Consider the following 21,349-nt stretch of genomic DNA (forward strand, 5'->3'; position numbering starts at 1 on the left):
TTCTATCGATTCTACAGCCCATTAGTCTGGAAAAGGACAGTACCGGAGGAAGGGTGCTGGCATCAACCCCTTAGAATCAAATCAATAGTCTGCATCAATATTATGTTTGCAGTTTTGGGCTGTTCATATCTCACATGTAAAAGCATGAGCCTTGGATTGTTAAAGATGCCTTGAAGTTTGGGTCTTATTTAGAAAATCAGCCTAAAGTAGTTCATAGTACATCAATTTTGAGATGTACAGAATCAGTAATAACTATTTTCAGGATTCATGTTAGCACAACTTGTTGTTTAGAAGAGGTAAATAATGACTTGCATTCTTCCACTTGGCAGCCACAACGCTTATTGCAAAGTTGGTATCTCAATTGTATCTGATACTTCACTGGCACCACCAGCCAAAATAGACGCTGCCAGTTGAGCTACCTTGCATTTCAAATTACCAATGCAAATTTGTCTTATTAATTGGTGCAGGGCAAAGGCATTCAATTTCAGGATGAATCATCCTCTCCATTGGGAAGCAGAAACCAGAGTGCAATCATGTTATGCTTGAGCTGTTGGAAATGCAGTGTTGTGACTGCTACTGCCACAAGCTGCTGTCAGTTGGAGTGGAGACACCGGCGCTCAGACTGAAGGGTCACTGTAGTTTTTCTGACAGCAGTCACAGCCGTATCGTCTTACATGATTTTACTTTTGGAATGGAATTCTAATGAGATGCCTTTCTACCATGTTTCAAGCTGTGCAGTTTTGATCATTTAAGAAAAATATACTAACTGCATCTATTAGATCAGCTAGATAACCATGTGCACAATCACTGCACGATGCACCAGATTCCATTCCTTGCTCGATGATTTTGCACTCTGAAGTTGCTTTCACACAAGCAGCTTATTTGAAGCATCCTGAAGTAACATTGTAGCTAGTAATGCTAAAAGGGGCTTTTAGATCATGGTACATCTGTGAGAAATGCTGTGAAGTAGACATTATCCTAACCGCGGCGCAGGCAACCTGCCTGGTTCCCCATACGCCTGGTTCTCTATGACTTGACTTGCTTGACCAAGTGATTTACTGCAGGTAACACTGTCATTGTTTTGGGAGATTACACCAGTATCTGAACACAATTAAACGATATTTTATTTAAATTTCATGTATATGATCTGCCACAAGGTTACAGATTATTCATTGCACAAAGCAGTCAAACAAATAAGTGCAATACGCTATCGGTAAAACAAAGAAATAAACTACAAATATCTATAGTATGGCAAAATCAGTCATATAAAAGTATTCTCTGTATCTTTAAGAAAATAAATATATATTTTAATCCATGCTGTAGTATGGAAAAAACCAGTAGAAATTAGCAGGCAAGAAAGTGACAACACAATAGAAAGAAAAAGGCTGGAAGGAATAAGAAAGCATCTCACATTTCAAATATGTAATGAAGTCATTATCAGACATATATTCTGTGAAAAGAGACCATGGATGACAGTTTTTCAATGGCTTATGAAGCCGTTCGCAGCTTCATGGGAAGAAATTATTTGCCCAATTGAATTTGTCATTTTACCAGGAAAATAAGTTCTGATGCCAGTCAAGCAGTATCAGGAAGGCAAGACATCTGAGTCGGAGCAGTAATTCCCCATTGTAGATGCACAACCAGGATCAATATTTACTAAGAAACTGTTCTTACAAACTTGGCTTGTGTGCAACAAGATTATTCAACATGATTTGTAAAATAGTCAGGAATTGGCAGTAGTATATTCAGAATATACTTACCAAGGAGACCACTTTGTCAGGAGAATTAGAGAAACTTCATTTTGAAGCACTAAAAGAACAGTCTTCTTCCAGAAACCCTACCTGTATATGGAATGCAGAGGTGGATGGTGGGAACTGCCTCACGAACTCTAGAAGAACAACTGACTTGCTGTTTCCATTCTGTTTGTGCTCAGCCTTGTCTTGCAATTGTTAAATACTTTATGTGTTTACAAAGCATAGAATCATAGAATACCACGTTGGAAGGCACATCAAGGATCATCTGGTCCAACCTTTCTTGGCAAAAGCATAGTCTAGACAAGATGGCCCAGCTCCCTGTACAGCTGAATCTTAAAAGTGTCCAATGTTTGGGAATCCACCACTTCCCTGGGGAGATCATTCTGATTTCTGATTGTTCTCATTGTGAAAAATTTTCATCTTAGTTCCAATTGGAACCTCCCCAAAAGTAACTTGTACCCATTAGCCCATATCTTTTCCATGACTCCTTGTAAAAAGGAAATCTCCATCTTCTTGGTAGCCATCCTTTAAATATTGGAACATGGTGATAAGGTCTCCCTCTAGCCTTCTTTTCTCAAGGCTGAACAAACCCAGTTCTCTCAGCCTTTCCTCATATGGCTTCCCAGTCCTTTCATCATCTCTGTGGCCCATCTGCTGTCCTTAAATCAATTACAGGACTTTTATTTTATACTATGGCTAAACTCTGTAGATGTCCTATCAGTAAATAAAAGCATGTCATGAGATAAAAATCACAATTAACAGCAAGTATCATGAAAAGGCATTTACCAGCAAGCACTGGGAAATGACCCTACAAAGATGTAGTACGGCCATCTTACAACTTCATCATCAATCTCTGGATATTTGATTGAAATTCCAGGTTTGAGCCATATTAGCCTACCAACAATAGGCCTAGCACAGTATATGCTCTTCTGTAGCTTCTAACCTCACATACCTTGTATATTTGAAAACGTGTTCCAACGGCTGAAAGAGCAGATTTATAATAAAAAATCTTGGTTTAGCCAAGATGACACAGAATTTATCACTTCAAATTCTAAATGCTTTTGCTATAACAGTTTAAATCTACACTAACTTTCAAGTATGCAGGTGAATCTATAGAAATTATATAAAAAAAGCAGCATAGCTTTACATCATTATAAAAAAAAAACAACCCAAAGACCACTAGTTGCATTGCCAATTACTACGTGTGTCTCACTCTAGACTCCATAGATTCTATGATTCAAAATACAGTATTAAATATGATACAATTACAACTGTCAGACTAAAAGGTTTTGCCACAGAGGGAAGTCCAAAGGAACTGGCTATCTGAAACTCTTGATTTGGTCTCTGAAGCTGTTGATTCTGTAGGTCTAGGCGACAGGGATTTTTTACTTCTTCTTGGGGGATTTCACTTTCGCCTGCATCCTTTGGCCCGCTGGTGCTCCGCGCCTAGAGAAGTTCAAAAGATTGGCCCTGAAAGCCAGGCTGCCACAACAGCAAAAAGCTTGCTGAAGTTAGCAAATTGAGAGCTATTTCAAGTGAACCAACTTTCTGTATTGCAAAAACACATCCAAATGTGAGGAAATCAACATCATCATCCTGATGTTTGCATTCCTGTGAACCACCCCCCAGAATTCAGTGCAGACACCTTACAGGCAGTCACAGGCCTGGCTGTTCTTTGTCCTGGCTCCCTCCACTTATGGATGCATTAGCTGGAAAACCCCACGCAAACAAACTCCTGAGCTTTCTTCCCTGAAGCCAGCTCACAGTCTTAAGATAGAGTTTCAAACATCTCTAATTTAGAAGGAAAAAAATTACTAAATCTCACAGATGGGTTGGTTAGGTGTGATGAATTTCAACCTTTTCACAATGTCAGTGTGCCCCATGTGCGACTAGCGTTAGGCAGGTGTTTGGGCAGGTTGACTGGAACAGTACAAAATTCTCTTATTTCAGTTCATCTAACATAACCCAGGCAACTGGAAAAAACATCACTGTGAAATACATGTTGTCTATAAAGCTTTGTGTATAAAATCTACTTACTTATCTTTGTAAATGAAAACAGTAGGAAGCAAGCAGCCTGCAAGTTTCAAGGGAGGTTTTTGAAAAAGTTACCATTTAGGGGGTGCTTTATTCTCATACAGTCTCTTTCCTTCCCTCCTCCCCTATCTCAGCCTTCCGGATTGTCTTCTATCATTTACACTTAAAGCTCATTGTGATCTAGTTGTTATATTTATGGCTTGGTAGCGATATGGTCACGGCAGGAGTTTTTTGGGTAGCAGTCCAATCCCATGACAAGAATTAAATTGATTTGCAGGAGTCAGCATTCCGTACTGCACCAGCAAACACAGCCAGACTGGGATACTGGTATGTCCACAGTTTCTCCAAACCATGAAGTGATTCTATTTAGAAATCAGTGATGTGTACTTATCAGATTACTACAGAGAGAAAAAGCTCCAAAGAGCTCTGTCCACACTCATTTTCTTTTATTCTGCTAACATTCTCTTGCCATCTTGGTTTCTTTCCCAGCATTTGGAATTACTACATTAAGTGCTTACATTCCCTCAGAGCACTCTTATTGGGCAAAAAAGAAAAAAAACAAAACCAAAAAAACCCCAACAAAACAAACCCAAACCACCAGCAAGGCACCAACAATTCCTCTTTCCCTCTTAGTAAGAATCAAGATTCAGTTTAGTTTTTAATCTTACATTTTCCGCTTCTCTGAAGACACGGAGAAAGTTCTCCCTTAAGACCCCTTTCAGTTCAGTTTCACTCCATCCTCTTCTAAGAAGCTCCACAATCAAAGCAGGGTATTTAGAAACATCTTCCAAACCCTCAGGGAAACTGTTGGCAAGAGTCACACAAGAATACTCAACACACATCACTGAAAAAATGTACAAAAAGATTTTTAATTAGTCTTTTGCACATCTTCACTTTTGGAATGGCCTCACTTTGGACCCGGTTCTTCCTCTGAGAAGTTAAAAACAAATATTAAGAATTCAACTAACATAAACAGGAGCAGGACAGGGACACAATGAAAGGCTTTTCTGCACAGCAGATCCCATTACCAGAACGAAACTGTATATTCTGAAATGAAGATGCACTTATGTACAGGTAAGACAACAGCATGGAGGATAATAAAACAAAACAAAATGAAAAAAAAAGCCCAAACTCATGCATGCAGGAATCCACTCTTTATATCTAGCCTTTAGAGCGAGAGGAAACAGCTGCATCCCAGACAGAGTTGGTGCGATCTGTCTGTGTAACTGAGAACAAAAGGGAACCTGCAAACGCACCCTCAGCAAAGGAGTTGCAGGCAATTTTATGTACTCTGTTGTTTACAAAGTTATCTTTCCAAAGAAAATGCAATTATAATAATAACATTGTTTTGAATTCAGCAGTTTAGGCAGTGAAAAGAAAGCTATTCAGAACCCTCCACTGAAGAACTTACAATAAGCAAAACTGACCTATGTCTTGTGCCAATTCTTACCAGAATAAAAAGGAATTAGAAGAAAGAAGCTGCAAAACCTGCATTAAACAGGTGTTTTACATTGTGTTTTCTTGAGTCTTGGATTTTATTTTGAGATGACTAATATTTTCTCTTATTTTTGTTTTCTGCAGAGGTGTGGTGGTAACAGCACAGATGTGTTGAGCACTCTCCACCCACTGTTTTTGTAGGCACAAACCCCGCCAGCGCACACACCTGCAGCGCTCGCAGGGCACCGGGGTCTGTTCCTGCATTCCTGGCACTGCTTCATACTCTTCTAAAGAAGGAACCATTGTGCCTCTCTTTCATAAAACTTATTTTGGTATTCATCACAAGACAACTTGCTACAACTCTCTTAGACTGCCTGCCTTTTTCCCCAGAAGGAATCAAACCCCTCATGATTTAAGGAGCAGATGTCAATGCATATACGAGTTTACTAACCGTTCCACTCCATCGTAGTCACCACCAATTCCTATGGATTCTGCACCTGCAATTTTCTTTATGTGGTCAAAGTGATCTGAAAGAACATAGCAAAGAAAACAATATCTAAGTATAGGGCAAGAAGAAACAATACTGTTCAGACATATTGGCACTAGGCGACTGTTCTCCTTAATCATGGATTCTTAATCAAATCCTTTTAAAAAAAGTGAAAAAGACATCCTGACAATACAAGTTAAAATTTAATAATGCAGTGGATGTATTCTGGATATTAACTGCTGCTTAACTAGATGTTATCTATTATTAAGTACATCAGGCAGCAATCTTCAAAATAATAGCTACACTGATGAGATGCAAATGAGGAAAAAGACACGATCATAGAATAGTTTGGGTTGGAAGAGACATTTAAAGACCATCTTGTCCAATCTCCTTGTGATAAACAGGGACATCTTCAACTAGATCAGGTTGCTCAGAGCCCCGTCCAACCTGACTTGGAATATTTCCAAGGATGGGGCATCTACCAGGCAACTGCCTATCTCTGGGCAACCTGGGCCAGTGTTTCACCACCCTTATTGTAAGAATGTCTTCCTTATATCTGGTCTAAATCTTCCCTGTTTTAGTTTAAAGCCATTACCCCTTGTCCTATCGCAACAGGCCCTGCTAAAAGGTTTGTCCCCATCTTTCTTATAAGCCTTCTTTAAGTACTGAAAGGCCACAATAAGGCCTCCTGGAGCCTTTACTTCTCCAGGCTGAACAGCCCCAACTCTCTCAGCCTGTCCTCATAGGAGAGGTGTTTCATCCCTCTGAGCATTTTTGTGGCCCTCATCTGGACCTGCTCCAAAAGGTCCATGTCTTTCCTGTGCTGAGGACCCCAGGGATGGACACTGCTCCAGGTGGGTTCTTACAGAGTGGAGCAGAGGGGGCAGAATCACCTCCCTCGCCCTGCTGGCCATGCTGCTTTTGATGCAGCCCGGGAGGCAGGTAGCTTTCTGGGCTGTGGGTGCACATGATCATCACAGCACATTAATTTCCACGAGCAGCCCACACATACCAACAGATATTTTCATTAGCCATTTGTGGGAAAGTAAGGGAAGATTGGGGAGGAGGACTGTAAATACGCTCACGTGACTACATGTGAGGTGCTGGAAAACACAGCCATCACACTAATTGTTGCTTAGTTTTGTGTGCTCAACAAGTAGAACATCTGCACTCAGATAACACAGGCCTGGGATGGACTCAGGGGCACCTTATCAAACACGCCTGGGATTCCTGCCCTGCTGCTGAAGAGATCAAAGCCCAGTGGAAAGCTCTGCCAGCCAGAATCCTTGAAATACAGGCCCAAGCAGCAAGTGTGAGCTCCCTCGCTCCCTCCCTCCCTCGCTAACAAGGACTGTCTTGCTAATAAGGACTCCACGGTCACTGCGTCCCCTGTTCGCCTGCCTCTGCCTGGGGGCTGCTTCAGAGGTTCCCCCATCCAGGAGGTATCGACATTAAATTGTTCTTTGCCCTTAATCCATGGTTTTGTGGTTGTTCCTGTGTCCTGCCTGTGTTGGCTCACACACCATTACATACCTGTCTTTTTCAGTCTTAATTACAGAGGTTTAAGATGTTTTTCAGACAGTAAAAACTACCTTGGGATTAATGGCTCTTGGCTCCATTTGGGAGCATCATATCCTCCAGCTACACATCTTGTACCTCTGACTATTGTTCAATGAATGTTAGCTCCAAAAATACCTAGAGCTGGGGTAAGGTGTGGAAGGGAATAAACAAGCAGTATAATTAACATGATCTCAAAAATGATGCATACACCAGGAATTCATAGAAGCCACCCACAAAAACTGCAGTATATTAACTTCAAACCTGCAAGGGTAGAAACATTAACAACTTTCCTGCCACAGGCCAGTACATTTGCACTGAAAGTCACCATGATAATTCCCTTGTTCTTTTTCTGAAAGATATGAAGAGACAGGTGATGAGTTGACACTTGTGTGTCCTGCAAACCTCATATAGATCCTTCTGCATCCCTCCATCCATCAGTGAGCATAAGAACACCCCGTAAGTCAAAGCTCAGATGGCAACACAAGGCTTTGCCTCTCTGTGCTTTACCCTGGATTCATTATATTCTTATGTAGCCTGAATCAGCAGAAGTCCAGTGACTACATCAAACAAACTCAACCACAATTTCAAACTATTTGCAAACACTTCATTTTTTCAGCCAAAGGCAAAACACAACCCAAAAGAAAACGTCTCAGAAGCTAATGTGTAACTTGCTGCTCAGGAACCTGCTTCTAAATCCAATTCAAAGATGAGAGCGTGAAAAGTAAATACCATGGCTAGAATGCACAGGTTTGCCTCAGATTAGCCAGGCATTGCCATTAAAAAACAACAAGAACAAACCCAGCAAAACCAACCAAACAAAACCTCAAAGAAAGGTAGAAAAGCTCAGACCAAAAATCCTCACCAGTTGCTGGAGGATATCATCAGGAACATTTCTTGAGTGATTGCAAACAGAAAATGCCGAGGAATGGCTGAAAATTACTGGTGCTTTTGAGATATTCAGTGCAGCTTTTGCTGTGGAATATGAAGTATGAGATAAATCTATCAGCATACCCAGGCGATTCATCTCCTTCACCACTTCCTAAAACAGATTTACAGACAACAGTGTCAGTATTAAATTTCCCTAAAGGAAACTGTTTAGCTGATATATGGAAACAGATAAATAAGTTCTGCAGCTGTCAGCTAGTCATTAACATGCTGTGCCTGTATGGGTTTCTATTTACCTATTAATTTAATAGTAATTTATTAATTCACAATTAACTAGCCAGCCACTACATGCTCAAAATTTATAAAGCAATCTGAAATAAGTAACTTGAACTGTTATTCACATCCCACTACTTCCATATACTAATTCATACTCCTGATCTATATTAAAACAATTGTTATAATTAAATCCATCACTTCTTTTACTCTAGGGAACATCACAGGGAACTTGGCTTAATGGAGCCCTGATTACTTCCTAACAACTATCCAGAACTTCCAGTAGTTAAATTTTAATGGCAAGTTGCTTTTGAAAATATAAGGCCAGAAGTTATTAGTTGCATGAGGGTTTGCTTAAATTATAATTCAAAAGAGATCCTTACTTGACCAAATGCAGTCAGACCAGTAACATTGGGATAAAAGTTGTGCACTCCTTTGGATGATGATTCAGACCTTAAAAAGGGGAGTGAGGGAGGAGAAACATCATATTATTCTGGAGACTACAGTAGCAGCAACTGAAACTTCTTATGCTGCACACAACACAAATCATTACCATGTCCCACAGTCAAATGTAGGGATAATGAGCCACATAATCCATATCTAGTTCACACAGTGCTTTTTAGGTTCATAACTGTTTTCTGGACGTTATGCCTTCAGGTTCAGGGCTGCTGTGTGCTTGTGAAGCAGTGCAAGACAAGCAGAGATGCTTGTCAGAAATTAAAGAAACCTTCCTCAGAGAACAAAGATGTGCCGAAATGTCGGTTCCCTGTCAGGCAGAAAGCCTGCTTTTCATTCCTCTCTGCACACAATTCCCCTTCCCCTGAGTCAGTACAAGAAGGAATTTTGTCAATCCAGCAAAGCACAGGTGCTAATATTCCAATACAGGAACTAAGAACCCATGTCTGTAGCTGCATGTGAAACCTGCACTTTTAAGCTGTCCAGGGAGGACAGGGCTGGAGGCTGCTGACTGCCAAGTTCTTACACAGCATTTACCCTCTTTTAGCTACATCACATACATTTTTTGTAGGGTGGGTTGGGGTTTTTTGCCTGTTTTGCCCTATGTAACTTTCATAATAAAGCAAAAGGGTAGCAATTTTGTAATCTTTGACAAAATTGCATCTGTTAACGTGGTTTAAACAAGGTTTTGTCATCTGCTAACAAGGTTTAAAAACTTCCTAAATTGTCAGCATAATAAGCACTACATAACAGATCCTTTGGTCTCCCACTTGAGGCACAGCAAGCAATTTACCCCAGAAACGTGCCACCCTGGGTTCAGAGTCCTTCATGGGTGAACTCTGTGCCTGAATCCATACTTTCCCCACCCTGGAGTGGCCATGGCTTTGCATTAGATGGTCACGCAGACACAGGCACATTACTTACCAAGGGGTGTTGCAGGTATGTGTTAAAGTCATGTAACGAACACCCAGGTCGTAATACATCCTCAGTGTTGCCAAACTGCTGTCAATGGAGTGACCACCTTCTATTCCAATCAAACACGCAATCCTTCTGCTGTCAGAGATACCTGGAAACAACAAAGGAAGACAGTTCTGAAGTGGTTTCGTGACAGCTAAGCAGCCAGCACTACTGTGCAACAATTGTTATTGCAAACTGCGAGCAATAATGCTGACATTTTTGTAGAACAGGAGCTTAGGCTAGAGCATGCTTAAATGGCAAATTTTCTCATGCCTGCAGGGGGTCAGGAGTGTGCAGAGTCAGTTACTGTGTTTCAGTGGGAAAACTGAAGTCAAAGTTACTCTTTATTCCAGGATGCCTTGCCTGCTTGCAGCTCTCTGTCTTTTGCACGTGTCTCCTGCAATCCCATTTAAAAAAATTCTGTTACAAGAGAGAGCATCACCTTGGGAAGTTGTCACAAATGTAAGCTCTTCATAGCTGTCACACATCCTCTTGACAACATCAATTTGCTCTAAGGTCAGACGCACAGCATCCTTGTTCTGAGCGCTGCAAAGAACATACACTGACCAAAACTGAAAGAGACATTGAAGACATTGACAAGTAAACTAGATAACTTGTGTTTCAACTTGGAAACGTACATTTGCTAATCGTGAAGCTCATGAACACAGACCAAAATAATTTCCTACAGTTTACAAGGGAGTTGCCTCTATAGTTTTTTCCCCCCAAAGGAAGAGTTACGATGCAAAGCAAAAGCATCCACTCCAGACAGGATTAAAGCCTCCTGACACACCCAGCTACTCCACAGCACACACAGGAAAGCGGGTATGAGTTTACTTTAATTTATTTATCACAAAACAAATGCAGCTCTTTTGACTGAGGGTACAAGTATTATAGAACACAAATGTTACAGAAAAGTGTCTGTAGCTTTTCAGTTTCATTGTTTTTTTCTGTTTCAACAGAAAGAGCCAAAACCAAGGCCAGGAGTATTTTTGTGACTGGGAAGGAAGGAGGCAAATGTAAAACCACGCTCTCAGACCCACAACCATGCCAGTACGTACCTGAGCTCCCACATAACCAGCCTGAAGTTTTGCAAGGTTTGTGTGTGTCTTGTTGAGTTCTTTTAAGTTGACTCCACTGATTCTATTTCGGTAAAATATTCTCAGCCGCAGTGCAAGGTCATTGTGGCTACAATTGAAAACAAATAGGGTTGGTGATAGAAACAGGTTGTTCCCCTTCTAACCCAAATGTATTTTATTCCACTGTTCATAGTCCCTTAGACCATTAATTGCCAATAATCCTTGTAGTAACATATGTTTGAAAGTCTCCCTTCTTTTCCAAACAAGCTTTATTTCTTAATTAGGACAGCAAGCACTTTTTTTTTGCTTCTCCCATTTTTATAGCTGTTGTGTTTCTGTATCTATTGTTCTCCCTGTTGTTTCTGAAGGAATGGAGGAACTGAAATTGGTCACCACCACACTCCTTAGAAACAAGTACTTGTGGTAGAACAATCAGTGCTGCCTGTGCTAGAATAAGCGGTGTTTGTGTTCCCAGGTCAAAATACACTCGCCACAGACATCATTCCTTCAAATTGTAAGGGTGTCCTTTCAAGGTGTGATGCCTGCTTCCTACCTCTGCACAGAAGGCATCACTAATGAAAGATGCCATTAAGTCACAGGAAGGAGACAAGGGTATTATAAAAATGGAAACAATAATTAAGTTGCAAAACCTGACAAGAAAATCACAAATGCATTTAGAATAACCTGATCCTATAAGTAATCACCTTCTGAACCATAACTCCTTCCTGATAAATCACTGCAACAGTAACTAACTGCTGTGTGCTAGTAACAGCCTATGTCTCTACTCATCTAAACATGCTTCAGCATTTTCTCCTCACTTGTCAAGGTTCACAAATAGACTTTAGTTGAACATATTTTATATACCCATCGATTAAACGTGTATATTTCATCAACTCCTTAGCTCTCTCTTCCATTGATTCCTCATAGCTGAAGGCCACAGCATCAAAGAACATCAGCAGCCACAGCAGCAACTTGGTTGTGTCTCTCTTCATTTCCATTTTCCAGATCGTTACAGCAAAGAGATACCACAATTATTTGCTGATGACAACGAAACAGCAAAATTTCCAGCCTGAGGAAGTTGTAGGCTTAACAGTATAGGCAGAGCCAAATGCTTCTCCGTCCCCTAAGGCTGGGGTGAATTCTGCAGGAGGAAAGGAACAGAGAGAGAAGGAAAGAGAATCATAAACAAAAGGGAAAGTAGTGGTGGAAGCCATAAACCAGCTGCCTTCTCCCAAGCATTTTAATATCTCTGGCAATTATGGTTTTGCACAGCCAGGCAGTCCCTAAGCCCTGCTGCTGCCACCAGCTCCCCCGGGAGAGCCTGGCGGACCCCGGGCTCTCACCTCCCAGAAAGCAGCTCCCAAAACAACATTAACAAGACAGTTTTCTCATTACCTTAACTGGTTTATTCTCATTATTTGGGAAGCCTCACATTAAAATGAACACTGAAACTGTTTTTGAGACATTCCAAAACTCAGTCGCTTCTAAGTAAACTGTATTGGTAAAACACACAGCACGGCAGCGTATTTTTCAGAGGAAAGCTATTAAAATCGAACAGTTTACCATACCTTAGCAAGGACAATATATGCCAAACTTGAAAGCCTCACTTTATTTCCACGAGGAAAGGGCTATGACACCAACTTCGGGAGTAATTCAAGTACCCTCTGCTCTTTTTTAAAATACAGTACTTAAACACTTCCACAACAGCTTTTCAGGTGTCAGTCAAAAAGCGTTTTTACAAACAGGTTAGAAATACCTCCTGTTCTCTGTAAAGTAACTATAAGATGTGCCAGGAGGTGAAAACACCTTTGCCAGGGAAAAGGTTGGTTGGTTTTTCCGTCACCACCCCTGGTTTCAGAGTTACTGGGAGCATTACCTGTAAAGCTGGGGAGCAGTCACCTCCTTCATTGATTGGAATGACATCCTAATTAGATGCACGTGCCCTGTGCATTCTTTCAAATCAAAGAAATTTGGCTAGAATTCTAATATTGCTGAGCCAATGCTCAATTTTTTCCAAAATACATTAAAAAAAAGAAAGGAAAAGAATGTTGACTTTTCATTTGTTTTCCATTGTGAGTCAGTGAAGTTTACATTTATAAATTTTGTTCTGGCAAAGTTTGGTTTTACTAATAAAGGAAGTTGTTTTTATTTTATTTATTCCTTATCTGCAGAGGTAAAAACAAATAACAAATATCCAAGATATGATATAATTACAAGGCAATTCACTTTGCCTGCAGGCTTTGCTCCTCTTGTCTTTAAGCGAATTTTCTAAAGCAGCAGGAGATGGACATAAACCAGGAAATAGTTTCCTGATATAAAGCTACATATGCATCAATAAAGTCATAGGTATCTCAAAGGAGATCCACAGGTGACAGTGGCGTTGGAAGAAAATTCAAGTCACTCTGAGCAGATTACCTATTGAAGGCATCCTGTTTTAAACACATTTTTTTCTTCGCCTTACTAGAACATTTTGATTATAAAAAAATCAAAGCCAAATAAGAGTGGACCAGGATATTGAAAAGCAGCACAGTGGAAATCATATTATTAACATTCTTATCTTTCCAGTTGGTTTATATTAAACCATTTTTCTGTCACCTGCAACATGCAGAGTGTAAATCAAAGGAAAAGTTAACTCGCTTATTGCCCTGCCTATGTCTGATGAAATGTAAATATGTTTGTTAATGGAATTGTCTTTAATAAGCCACTATAAGTTTAATTAAACTGTTCAATTAAGGTGTTTTTTAAAAAAAAAAATTAAGCCATTTTGCAGGTATTTTCCAACTAAATCAAAATGACATAAAAGGTAAAAAAGAAATATTAAGAAATGACCTGACAACTTGCGTTTAGAAAGATGCAAACTGCTACTCTAAAAAATCCGCTGTCAAAAATTCCAAAGGTTTGTCTTTTGACAAACTGGCTCAGGCCTTTTCTGATTCACAGGATTTGGGAATGCATTAAATTGTAGGACCATCTGGCTGGAAGTACTTTTGAACAGTGGGAGCAAGCAAGCCTAGACAGAAGGGAGCGCGGAGGGAGGAGCTGGTTTATAATCAGCCCTGAAGTGGTCCCAGAAAGCAGCTCCAGGCCACCTGAATAAACACAGCAGCACGCAGACACAAACACAGATCCAGTATAAATACGAAACCAGGGGAGCTGTGGCACTAACTCAAGAAAATGAATAACCCGCATCCCTTAATGTTTCCTACAAGAAATCATAATGTAAGGAATAGCATTTGTGAAATACAGAGGTTGAATGCTACATAGAGGAAAGCACTCTAGAAATAGATTCGTCCTTCAAGGATGCTTAACGGTCTGTATTCTCATTCATTAACGAACATAACAGAAGTGATTGACCCCAAGTTTCTTCTCATATGTACAAAACTCGAAGAGTTTTTGGCTGGGCCCTTAAGACAATGTGGGAATCAATTGACATCCTAAGTCGACGGATCTGGGTTTTCTCAAAGAAACGGTTTCCTGCAGGCCCAGCCACTTCCCCCGTGCCCAGAATAGGGACCTGACCTTCCAAGACCGGGGTGACACTCTCAGACTGTCCATCAGAGCACAGGTGACTCCCTGGCAATATTTTAATTTCTCCAGGATTCATACCGTGGCTGACGGAAGAAGCCCTGACTCTCTCATGTCTGGGCAATAACCAAGGGAACCTTCTGCATTCTTCCCACACTGACTGACTGGAAGGGAGATTTTTACAGAATCACAGAATCACAGAATCCTCTAGGTTGGAAGGGACCTTAAAGATCATCTTGTCCAACCGTCAACCTAACTGACAAAAATAGACACCCGCAGAGTAAACAAGGAGCATCATCACTAAACCAGACCTCCCAGCACTACATCAACCTGGCTTTTGAACACCTCCAGGGATGGAGGATGTTTCTGCTTTTATTCATTGCCACAGCTTTATATTTGCATACAGGGAAAAACTTATTGGGAGGGTCATTTTCTATCATTTTTTTTGTAATACTGCCTTTAGCAGAAAACTATTAGAATTGTCATTGCAAACAACTGTGATGTGTCGATGTGGAACAAGTTAATGTCTGTTATTACTTTTACTCAAAGAAATTGAATATTTATAGGTGATGTATTTGGGAAAAAATGAGGCAGGTCACAGAGGCATGGGCTTACAAATTGTATCTAGGAACAGCAAAATCCACATTCAAAATATGAGCCCTGTTGTGTTACTGTGACCTGCTGCTTGATTTCCTTCTTTCACTTGTTTTCAATAAAATCCATTTATGCAAGAGGGAACGTTCCAAAAAGAAAAGATAAACAGAATCCTACTGTAATTTTATATGCACTTAAAACTGCAGCAGTTTGCTTACAGTTGATTTATTTTAATTAACCTCCTGCAGAAAAAATGGAAGGTGCTCTGCAGTGAGGATATAGACTTAACCAGACCCAACACCCTGCTCTCCTCTTGCCAAGCACCTCTCTCCTGGGGCACATAAAGCAAAGGGCATCCTCAGTCCTCGAGGGACAAGCCCAGGGGACAAGTCTCCTGACTCTGCCCCCAGAACTGAAATTCCTCTCTGCTCTCCTGAGGTGGGCACTGCAGCTGGGTCTGTCCCAAGGAGATGTGTGTAACTCTGCGAGGGACAACCAGCACAGACAGAAAACTGTCTTCTGACTTTCAGCTCCACGAAATGTCCCAAGCCGGCAGCATTTGGACACAGTGGGGAGGGGAAAATGCAGCTCTATCCCTTCTTCCCTGAGCAGGGCAGTGATGGTGCCTCTGTCCTGGGCACTGGTGAGGCCTCACCTCAAGGGCTGTGTCCAGTTCTGGGCCCCTCACTACAGGAAGGACATTGAGGTGCTGGAGCGTGTCTAGAGGAGAGCCACCAAGCTGGTGAGGGGTCTGGAGAACAAGTCACACGAGGAGAGGCTGAGGGAACTGGGCATGTTTAGTTTGGAGAAGAGGAGGCTGAGGGGAGACCTCATTGCCCTCTCCAACTCCCTGAAAGGAGGGTGTAGAGAGGTGGGGGTTGGCCTCTTCTCCCAAGGGAATAATGACAGGACCAGAGGGACTGGTCTGAAGTTGGGGCAGGGGAGGTTTAGATGAGATATTGGGAAGAATGACTTTCCTGAGAGAGTGGTCAGGCACTGGAACAGCCTGCCCAGGGAGGTGGTGGAGTCACCATCCCTGGAGGTATTTAAGAAACATGTAGATGTGGCACTTCAGGGCCTGCTCTAGTGCCCGAGGTTGTTGGATTGGGTCTGTTTGTGGGTGAGTGTGGGGTGGTTTTGGTGTTGGCTTGTTTTGGTTTTTTCGTGTGTGTACGGTTGGACTCAATGACCTTAGAGGTCCCTTCCAACCATGAATGTTCTGTGATTCTGTGATTCCACATTACACTGCAGAGCCAAAACGTCGCCTTCCGTATCTACCTTTGTGTGTCTTATTGAGAGCGTAACTGCTTTTCATTCCTCTGCACATGGGATAAGCACAGCAATTTTGGGGCATCAGGCTTAGAAGAGCCACCAGCCCACAGCCCGGAATAAAGAGTGACCGTCCCCGGGGCGCTGCAACAGGCACAGCATCAGTCCCCCCAGATGCACACTGCACAAATAAAACCTTACTCCTCTGCACCAGTTAGCTTCTGCCACTGGTTTACACTCTCCAAGCCCTTCAGGAAGAGCTAGGAAGTTACTATCAATAAACCATGAACGCTGAGAAGGCTACACCACACTGAGCGCGCCCACATCAGGGAGCACAGAGCCCTAACGAGGCAGGACGGCCGTATCTGCCATATAAGGATGCAGCAAGGGAGGTCTGCTCTTTTAAAATAGATGCATTTTAATGGAAAGTTTCACAGTAAAAAAAAAAAGGCAAGTTTTTCTGCCTGCTGCTGTCATTTACCATCTTGGGAAGTACGGGCCAGCTGCCTGGGCCCTCTTCTCCTTTCCAGCAGGCAGGCCAGACTCGGTGCAGAACGTCCAGTAAACAGCTGCTATTTAAGTGCAGCAAATCTCAGCTTGGAATGGCATTCCTTTCATCCCATTTGAAGTCCTTATTTTCCATCTCACTCTTCATTAAAACACTGCATGACAGCCATTACGCTAAGACTTAAATTTGTGGAATTACTGTGCCAAATCAAATATATAAAGTGCAATAAAATAGAGCTCACAGACCAAGATAGTAACATATCCTGAAAAACTAAGGTCCGCCCCCCGCCCCCAATCCAGTTATGCTGAGAGCTCATGGAGATAATTCTTGTGTAGCTCTGAATTAAATACCTCAGCTTAGTTGCAGCAGCACAGAAAACACAAGATGACCAGGACCCTAGGTAAAAACTTTCTTGCTGATTGCTGGCAAAAGCATGAATTCTCCCTATTCTTTAAATAATAATTAAACATAATGAATAATACATAAATATTAATCATACTTCTGGGAGCAGAGCACACACATCCTACTATGAAGTGTGTTTTTAAGAAAAGATATCGATCCCTTTGAAATTCACCTTGTTATCAAGAGTGTCTTTCAAATCTTTCTCAATTTTTGCTTGAAATTCCTTCCGCCAACATCGGCTGTGAGTCATGTCAGGTTTATCTGTTCCCCTGCTTAGAAACTGCCTTTCCCAGTACAGGTATTACAATTTATCATTTCCAACCTGCAATTCCTTCCCTGCCTGGGCAAAGGTGCAATGAAGTGCCACCAAGGAATGAGGAAAAAATATTGCTGTTAAACTTATTGCTTAAAACAGGCATAAAAGGGAATGAATACAGTAATGGCTGGAAGGCATTTCAGGACCTCTAGGGCAGAGAAAGGAACAAGCAGAAGAGCGTGTTCCAAACCTCCTGGAAAAGAGGAACCCCCTAGGGGAAATTACAGTGCTTCCACATAGAGACAGTCACTCAGTTTTAAGTGGTGAAGAGGCTGTGTGCTGTCCTTGGGCGTTACACATCCAACCCACCAGGCTGCAAGTTTTTCAAATGCAATATAACCTCTGTTGGCAAGACTTCTTTGCAAGTGCAGTACAGGAGATACATTGCGTTCTCCTTTAAAACAATTCCAAAGCAGATTTTACTATTACAGATAAAAATGACATCTTAACTCCAGAAATATTTCTCACAACTTCCCTTGCGAAAAGGACAGCTACTGAATTTCTTTCCAATTTGGTTCTCTCTTCACTGTTGCTTTTTCCTGTCCAGAGTTTTTAAGACCTTCTGAGAAATGCAAATTATCCTTTACTTCACTGTTGCTTTTTCCTGTCCACAGTTTTTAAGACCTTCTGAGAAATGCAAATTGCTGAATCCAGTAATTTTGCAGTAAACAGGAACTCTGCTAATTCTATGCCTATTTTTGTCTTACTACTAATGATAAAGACTATTTTCTCAGAAATCCTAGATTACTGACATTCTTTTAATTGCAAGACGGATGCGCTTTATGGCACTATTTCCTAAAGGCAGAACAAATCAGAACAGCCTGACAACTGCTTCTGTAGTGCTGTGGCAGACCACCTGTTACCGGGCAAAACTGTGCCCAGCTTAAGAGTGCTGAGCTCATAGGGTCATCGAATGGGGAGAGTTGGAAGGGACCTCAAGGATGATGGAGCTCCAGAGCTCTGGGACTCTGCTGGCTCCTTTGCTGATGTGCAGTCCCCTCCGGCTCGTGCCTGGTGACACTGCCTTCCTGGGACACACCAGGACCCCCGTTTGGGCCCCCTGCCCCACACTCCTGTCCCCCCTTCAACACCTGCTCTTCTCCATGCCAGGGTCAGTGCAAGCTGTCCCCTCCCCCCCCCAGCCCCTGCTCCTGACAGACTCATTCTTTTTTGGCAGGGTTTTGCCCAGCTTCACAAGGTTTCTAAGAGTCTGGAAACATCTGGATGTTTCCAGGTTTCAAAAAACAAGTTTTCAAAAAACAGTGCTAGGAACTAGTGAGAGAGACAGACAAAGGCCACAAGGATGAGCATTTCTGAGCATTAAGCATTGATTTTAGCCATAATGGAGCAGCCTGTGGAAATACTGCTCTCACAGGAGGTAATGAACTTTGCTTCAGCACAAGGAAGCCTATTTGAGTACTTGTGCCTTCGTGGAGTTTACCTGCCTCTCCTCTCCCTCACAGCTGGTAAAAAGACAGCATTTTCATACACGCCATGTGCTCTTTTTTTGTTTGTTTTTTTTTTTTTTTATTTTCGGTGCTGCCCGCACATTTCCAGTCTCAAAAAGAACACTTTGTTTTCCTGTTTTCTTCGTCATCGCATGCAAATAAAGGATTTTGAGGAACATCAATTACGCAATCATCTTCTAAATCCTTCCTCAGATGGGAGTGCAGGCTTAGAGAAGAAGTTTTTCTTCCATAAACATGCATAAAAAATATACCTAAGTTCTGAGACCCAAAAACTTTAGTGAAACAGCACTTTTACACAACTGGAAAGGATGGAAAGGAATCACAAGTTGTGTCTATTGTGCTTTGTAGCAACCGTAGAGATTTCCTTCAGATGTCAAAGCACAAGTATGGACTTACCTTTTTTACCACAAATGCAGACTTCATTAACACAGTGAAAAAAAAAAATCCTTGTATCTCTAATCTAGAAAATGTTAAACTTGCTTGTGGCAGCTCAGCATGCTCCATGTTAAAAAAGGTCAAAAAATTGCCCCAACATGAGAATTCTGGCAAAGTGGCATCACAAAGGCAAATCAGTTTATGCAGGCATTCTTTGGTTTCAAATTCCTTAAACCAAAATACAGATCAGATCTGCAACCTGCATGTCTACAATTCTGCCAGATCCTGGCAAAATGACTCCAAAATGAACAAGCTTATTATGTACTCTGTGGCATAGTACAGTAAAACCACTATTCCAGAAAGCCACGTAATTTGTCAGTTCAGAATGCGTAATGAGAAAGTAGCAAGCCTTGTTCACACTATAACGCTGTTCTGATGCTATAATAACTGCTACACAATGTAAATTTTGGTCCAAATATTTACTATTTTTCCATCAATATTAAGTCCATAGAGATTTTCAGGAAGATTTTTAAGCATGAATTGTGCATACATGTTCTTCAAGCAGTTTGACTGCTAACAGAAATTTTATTTATCTATATGGTACCGAATCTCCATTCCGTGTGTTTGTACAGCAATGCTAATCTTGGTAGCTACAAGAATTTCCTATAGATTTGCTATATATAAAAGTACTATATATATATATAAAAGTACCTTCTAAGTTTCATGCAAAATAGTCTTTATACTTTGACAGTAAGACTCCTTTGCCTTTGGAACCGTTTAGGTAAGAAAAGGCACAGATCATCATTCAGAAATCAGTTCTTGAAAACTGAAGGAGCATCGCAAGCACGTTAGGAACACGGTTTAGACACCCCTATTTAGACAACATTTAAAACACAAAAACCCACATAGCTTTTTTTTTCCCTGCTGACTGAGCAGAGTTGAAAAGTGGAAGTTGACATGAGATTTACAGCTTTTTCTGGTTTATCTAAAGGATCCTGGGAGCAGGTTACCTTCTTAGGAAAATGCAGCAGTTGAAGTCCACATTCCAGTGCGTCAGATGCAAGAGCTAAGGCTGGGCGCTGGGTCCTCCTGCCATCAGAGCAGCAGCTAAGAAACCTCCTGTGTTTCTCTAGCTCACACCACGGGCTTCCCACCCAACAGGGTTTGGAGATTGCCGCTTCCAGAGATGTGACTCCTGCCAGAGAGCTTTCCGTCCGGCTGCCGCCTGCCCGGGAGCCCACGTGCCTGGCGCCCAGCCCAGCGTCTGGTGCTTCCTCCCTCTCGCTGCAGGCTCTTTGTGCAGCCCCTCCGGCATCTGCCAGCGAACACAGGATGTGTCTAAGGCTGCTCTGTTTATATTGCTTCAGAAATAGGTGCCCCTCATCACAGAATAACTTGGTTTGGGAGGGATTTCTACTGGAGCGCCATGTAGCCCGTTGGATCCCAGCTAAGGTAACCTCAAAGACAGAACGGGTTGCTCAGCGCCTCATCCAGTGGGGGTTTTGATGTCTTCGAGGAAAAAGATTACACAACCTTTCCAGTGCTTGCTTATTCACATTGTGATTACTGTTTTTCCCCTTATATTCAACTGGACTCTCCCTTGCTGCAGTCTGTGATGGTTGCCTCTCATCCTCTCGCTGACCTGCTCTGAGAAGAGTCTCTTAGACTTGAAATGACAGTGGACACAGGCAGAGGTATGCGCCTTACTGATGGCCTCATTTTCCCACATTGACTGTGCCTAAACCAATAAATATCAGCCCCTTGTTACTATCCCTGTTGGGTTTTAATCAGGATCTATATTGCCACTGTGAGATATTTGTAAAGGTCAAAACACTCACGAGTTACAGATGACCTTTTCAAAGACACGTATGTCTCTGAACTTACTGGGACTTCTCCTTTCTGGGAGCTGACAGTTTGGAAACAAAAAAATGTGTGCAAAAACATGATCCTGCAGTTCCACAAGAAGTAAGGT

General features: G+C 41.7%; 1 protein-coding gene across 1 annotated transcript; it reads right to left on the bottom strand.

Moving 5' to 3' along the window:
* Window positions 1-1,075: 1,075 nt before the first annotated feature.
* On the bottom strand, window positions 1,076-20,807 carry LOC106888080 (dipeptidase 2-like). The gene is made up of 11 exons (XM_014942101.1): window positions 20,388-20,807; window positions 11,784-12,060; window positions 10,902-11,028; window positions 10,286-10,415; window positions 9,811-9,952; window positions 8,814-8,883; window positions 8,135-8,311; window positions 7,534-7,621; window positions 5,677-5,752; window positions 4,457-4,592; window positions 1,076-3,200 (listed from the first exon to the last, which is right to left on the bottom strand). Exons 2-11 carry the CDS (start codon window positions 11,915-11,917, stop codon window positions 2,985-2,987), a joined length of 1,296 nt encoding a protein of 431 aa, XP_014797587.1. The 5' UTR covers window positions 11,918-12,060; window positions 20,388-20,807; the 3' UTR covers window positions 1,076-2,984.
* Between the last annotated feature and the right edge of the window lie 542 nt (window positions 20,808-21,349).

Source organism: Calidris pugnax, unplaced genomic scaffold (assembly GCF_001431845.1).
Source record: "Calidris pugnax isolate Ruff unplaced genomic scaffold, ASM143184v1 scaffold28, whole genome shotgun sequence".
Taxonomy (NCBI): Eukaryota; Metazoa; Chordata; class Aves; order Charadriiformes; family Scolopacidae; genus Calidris; species Calidris pugnax.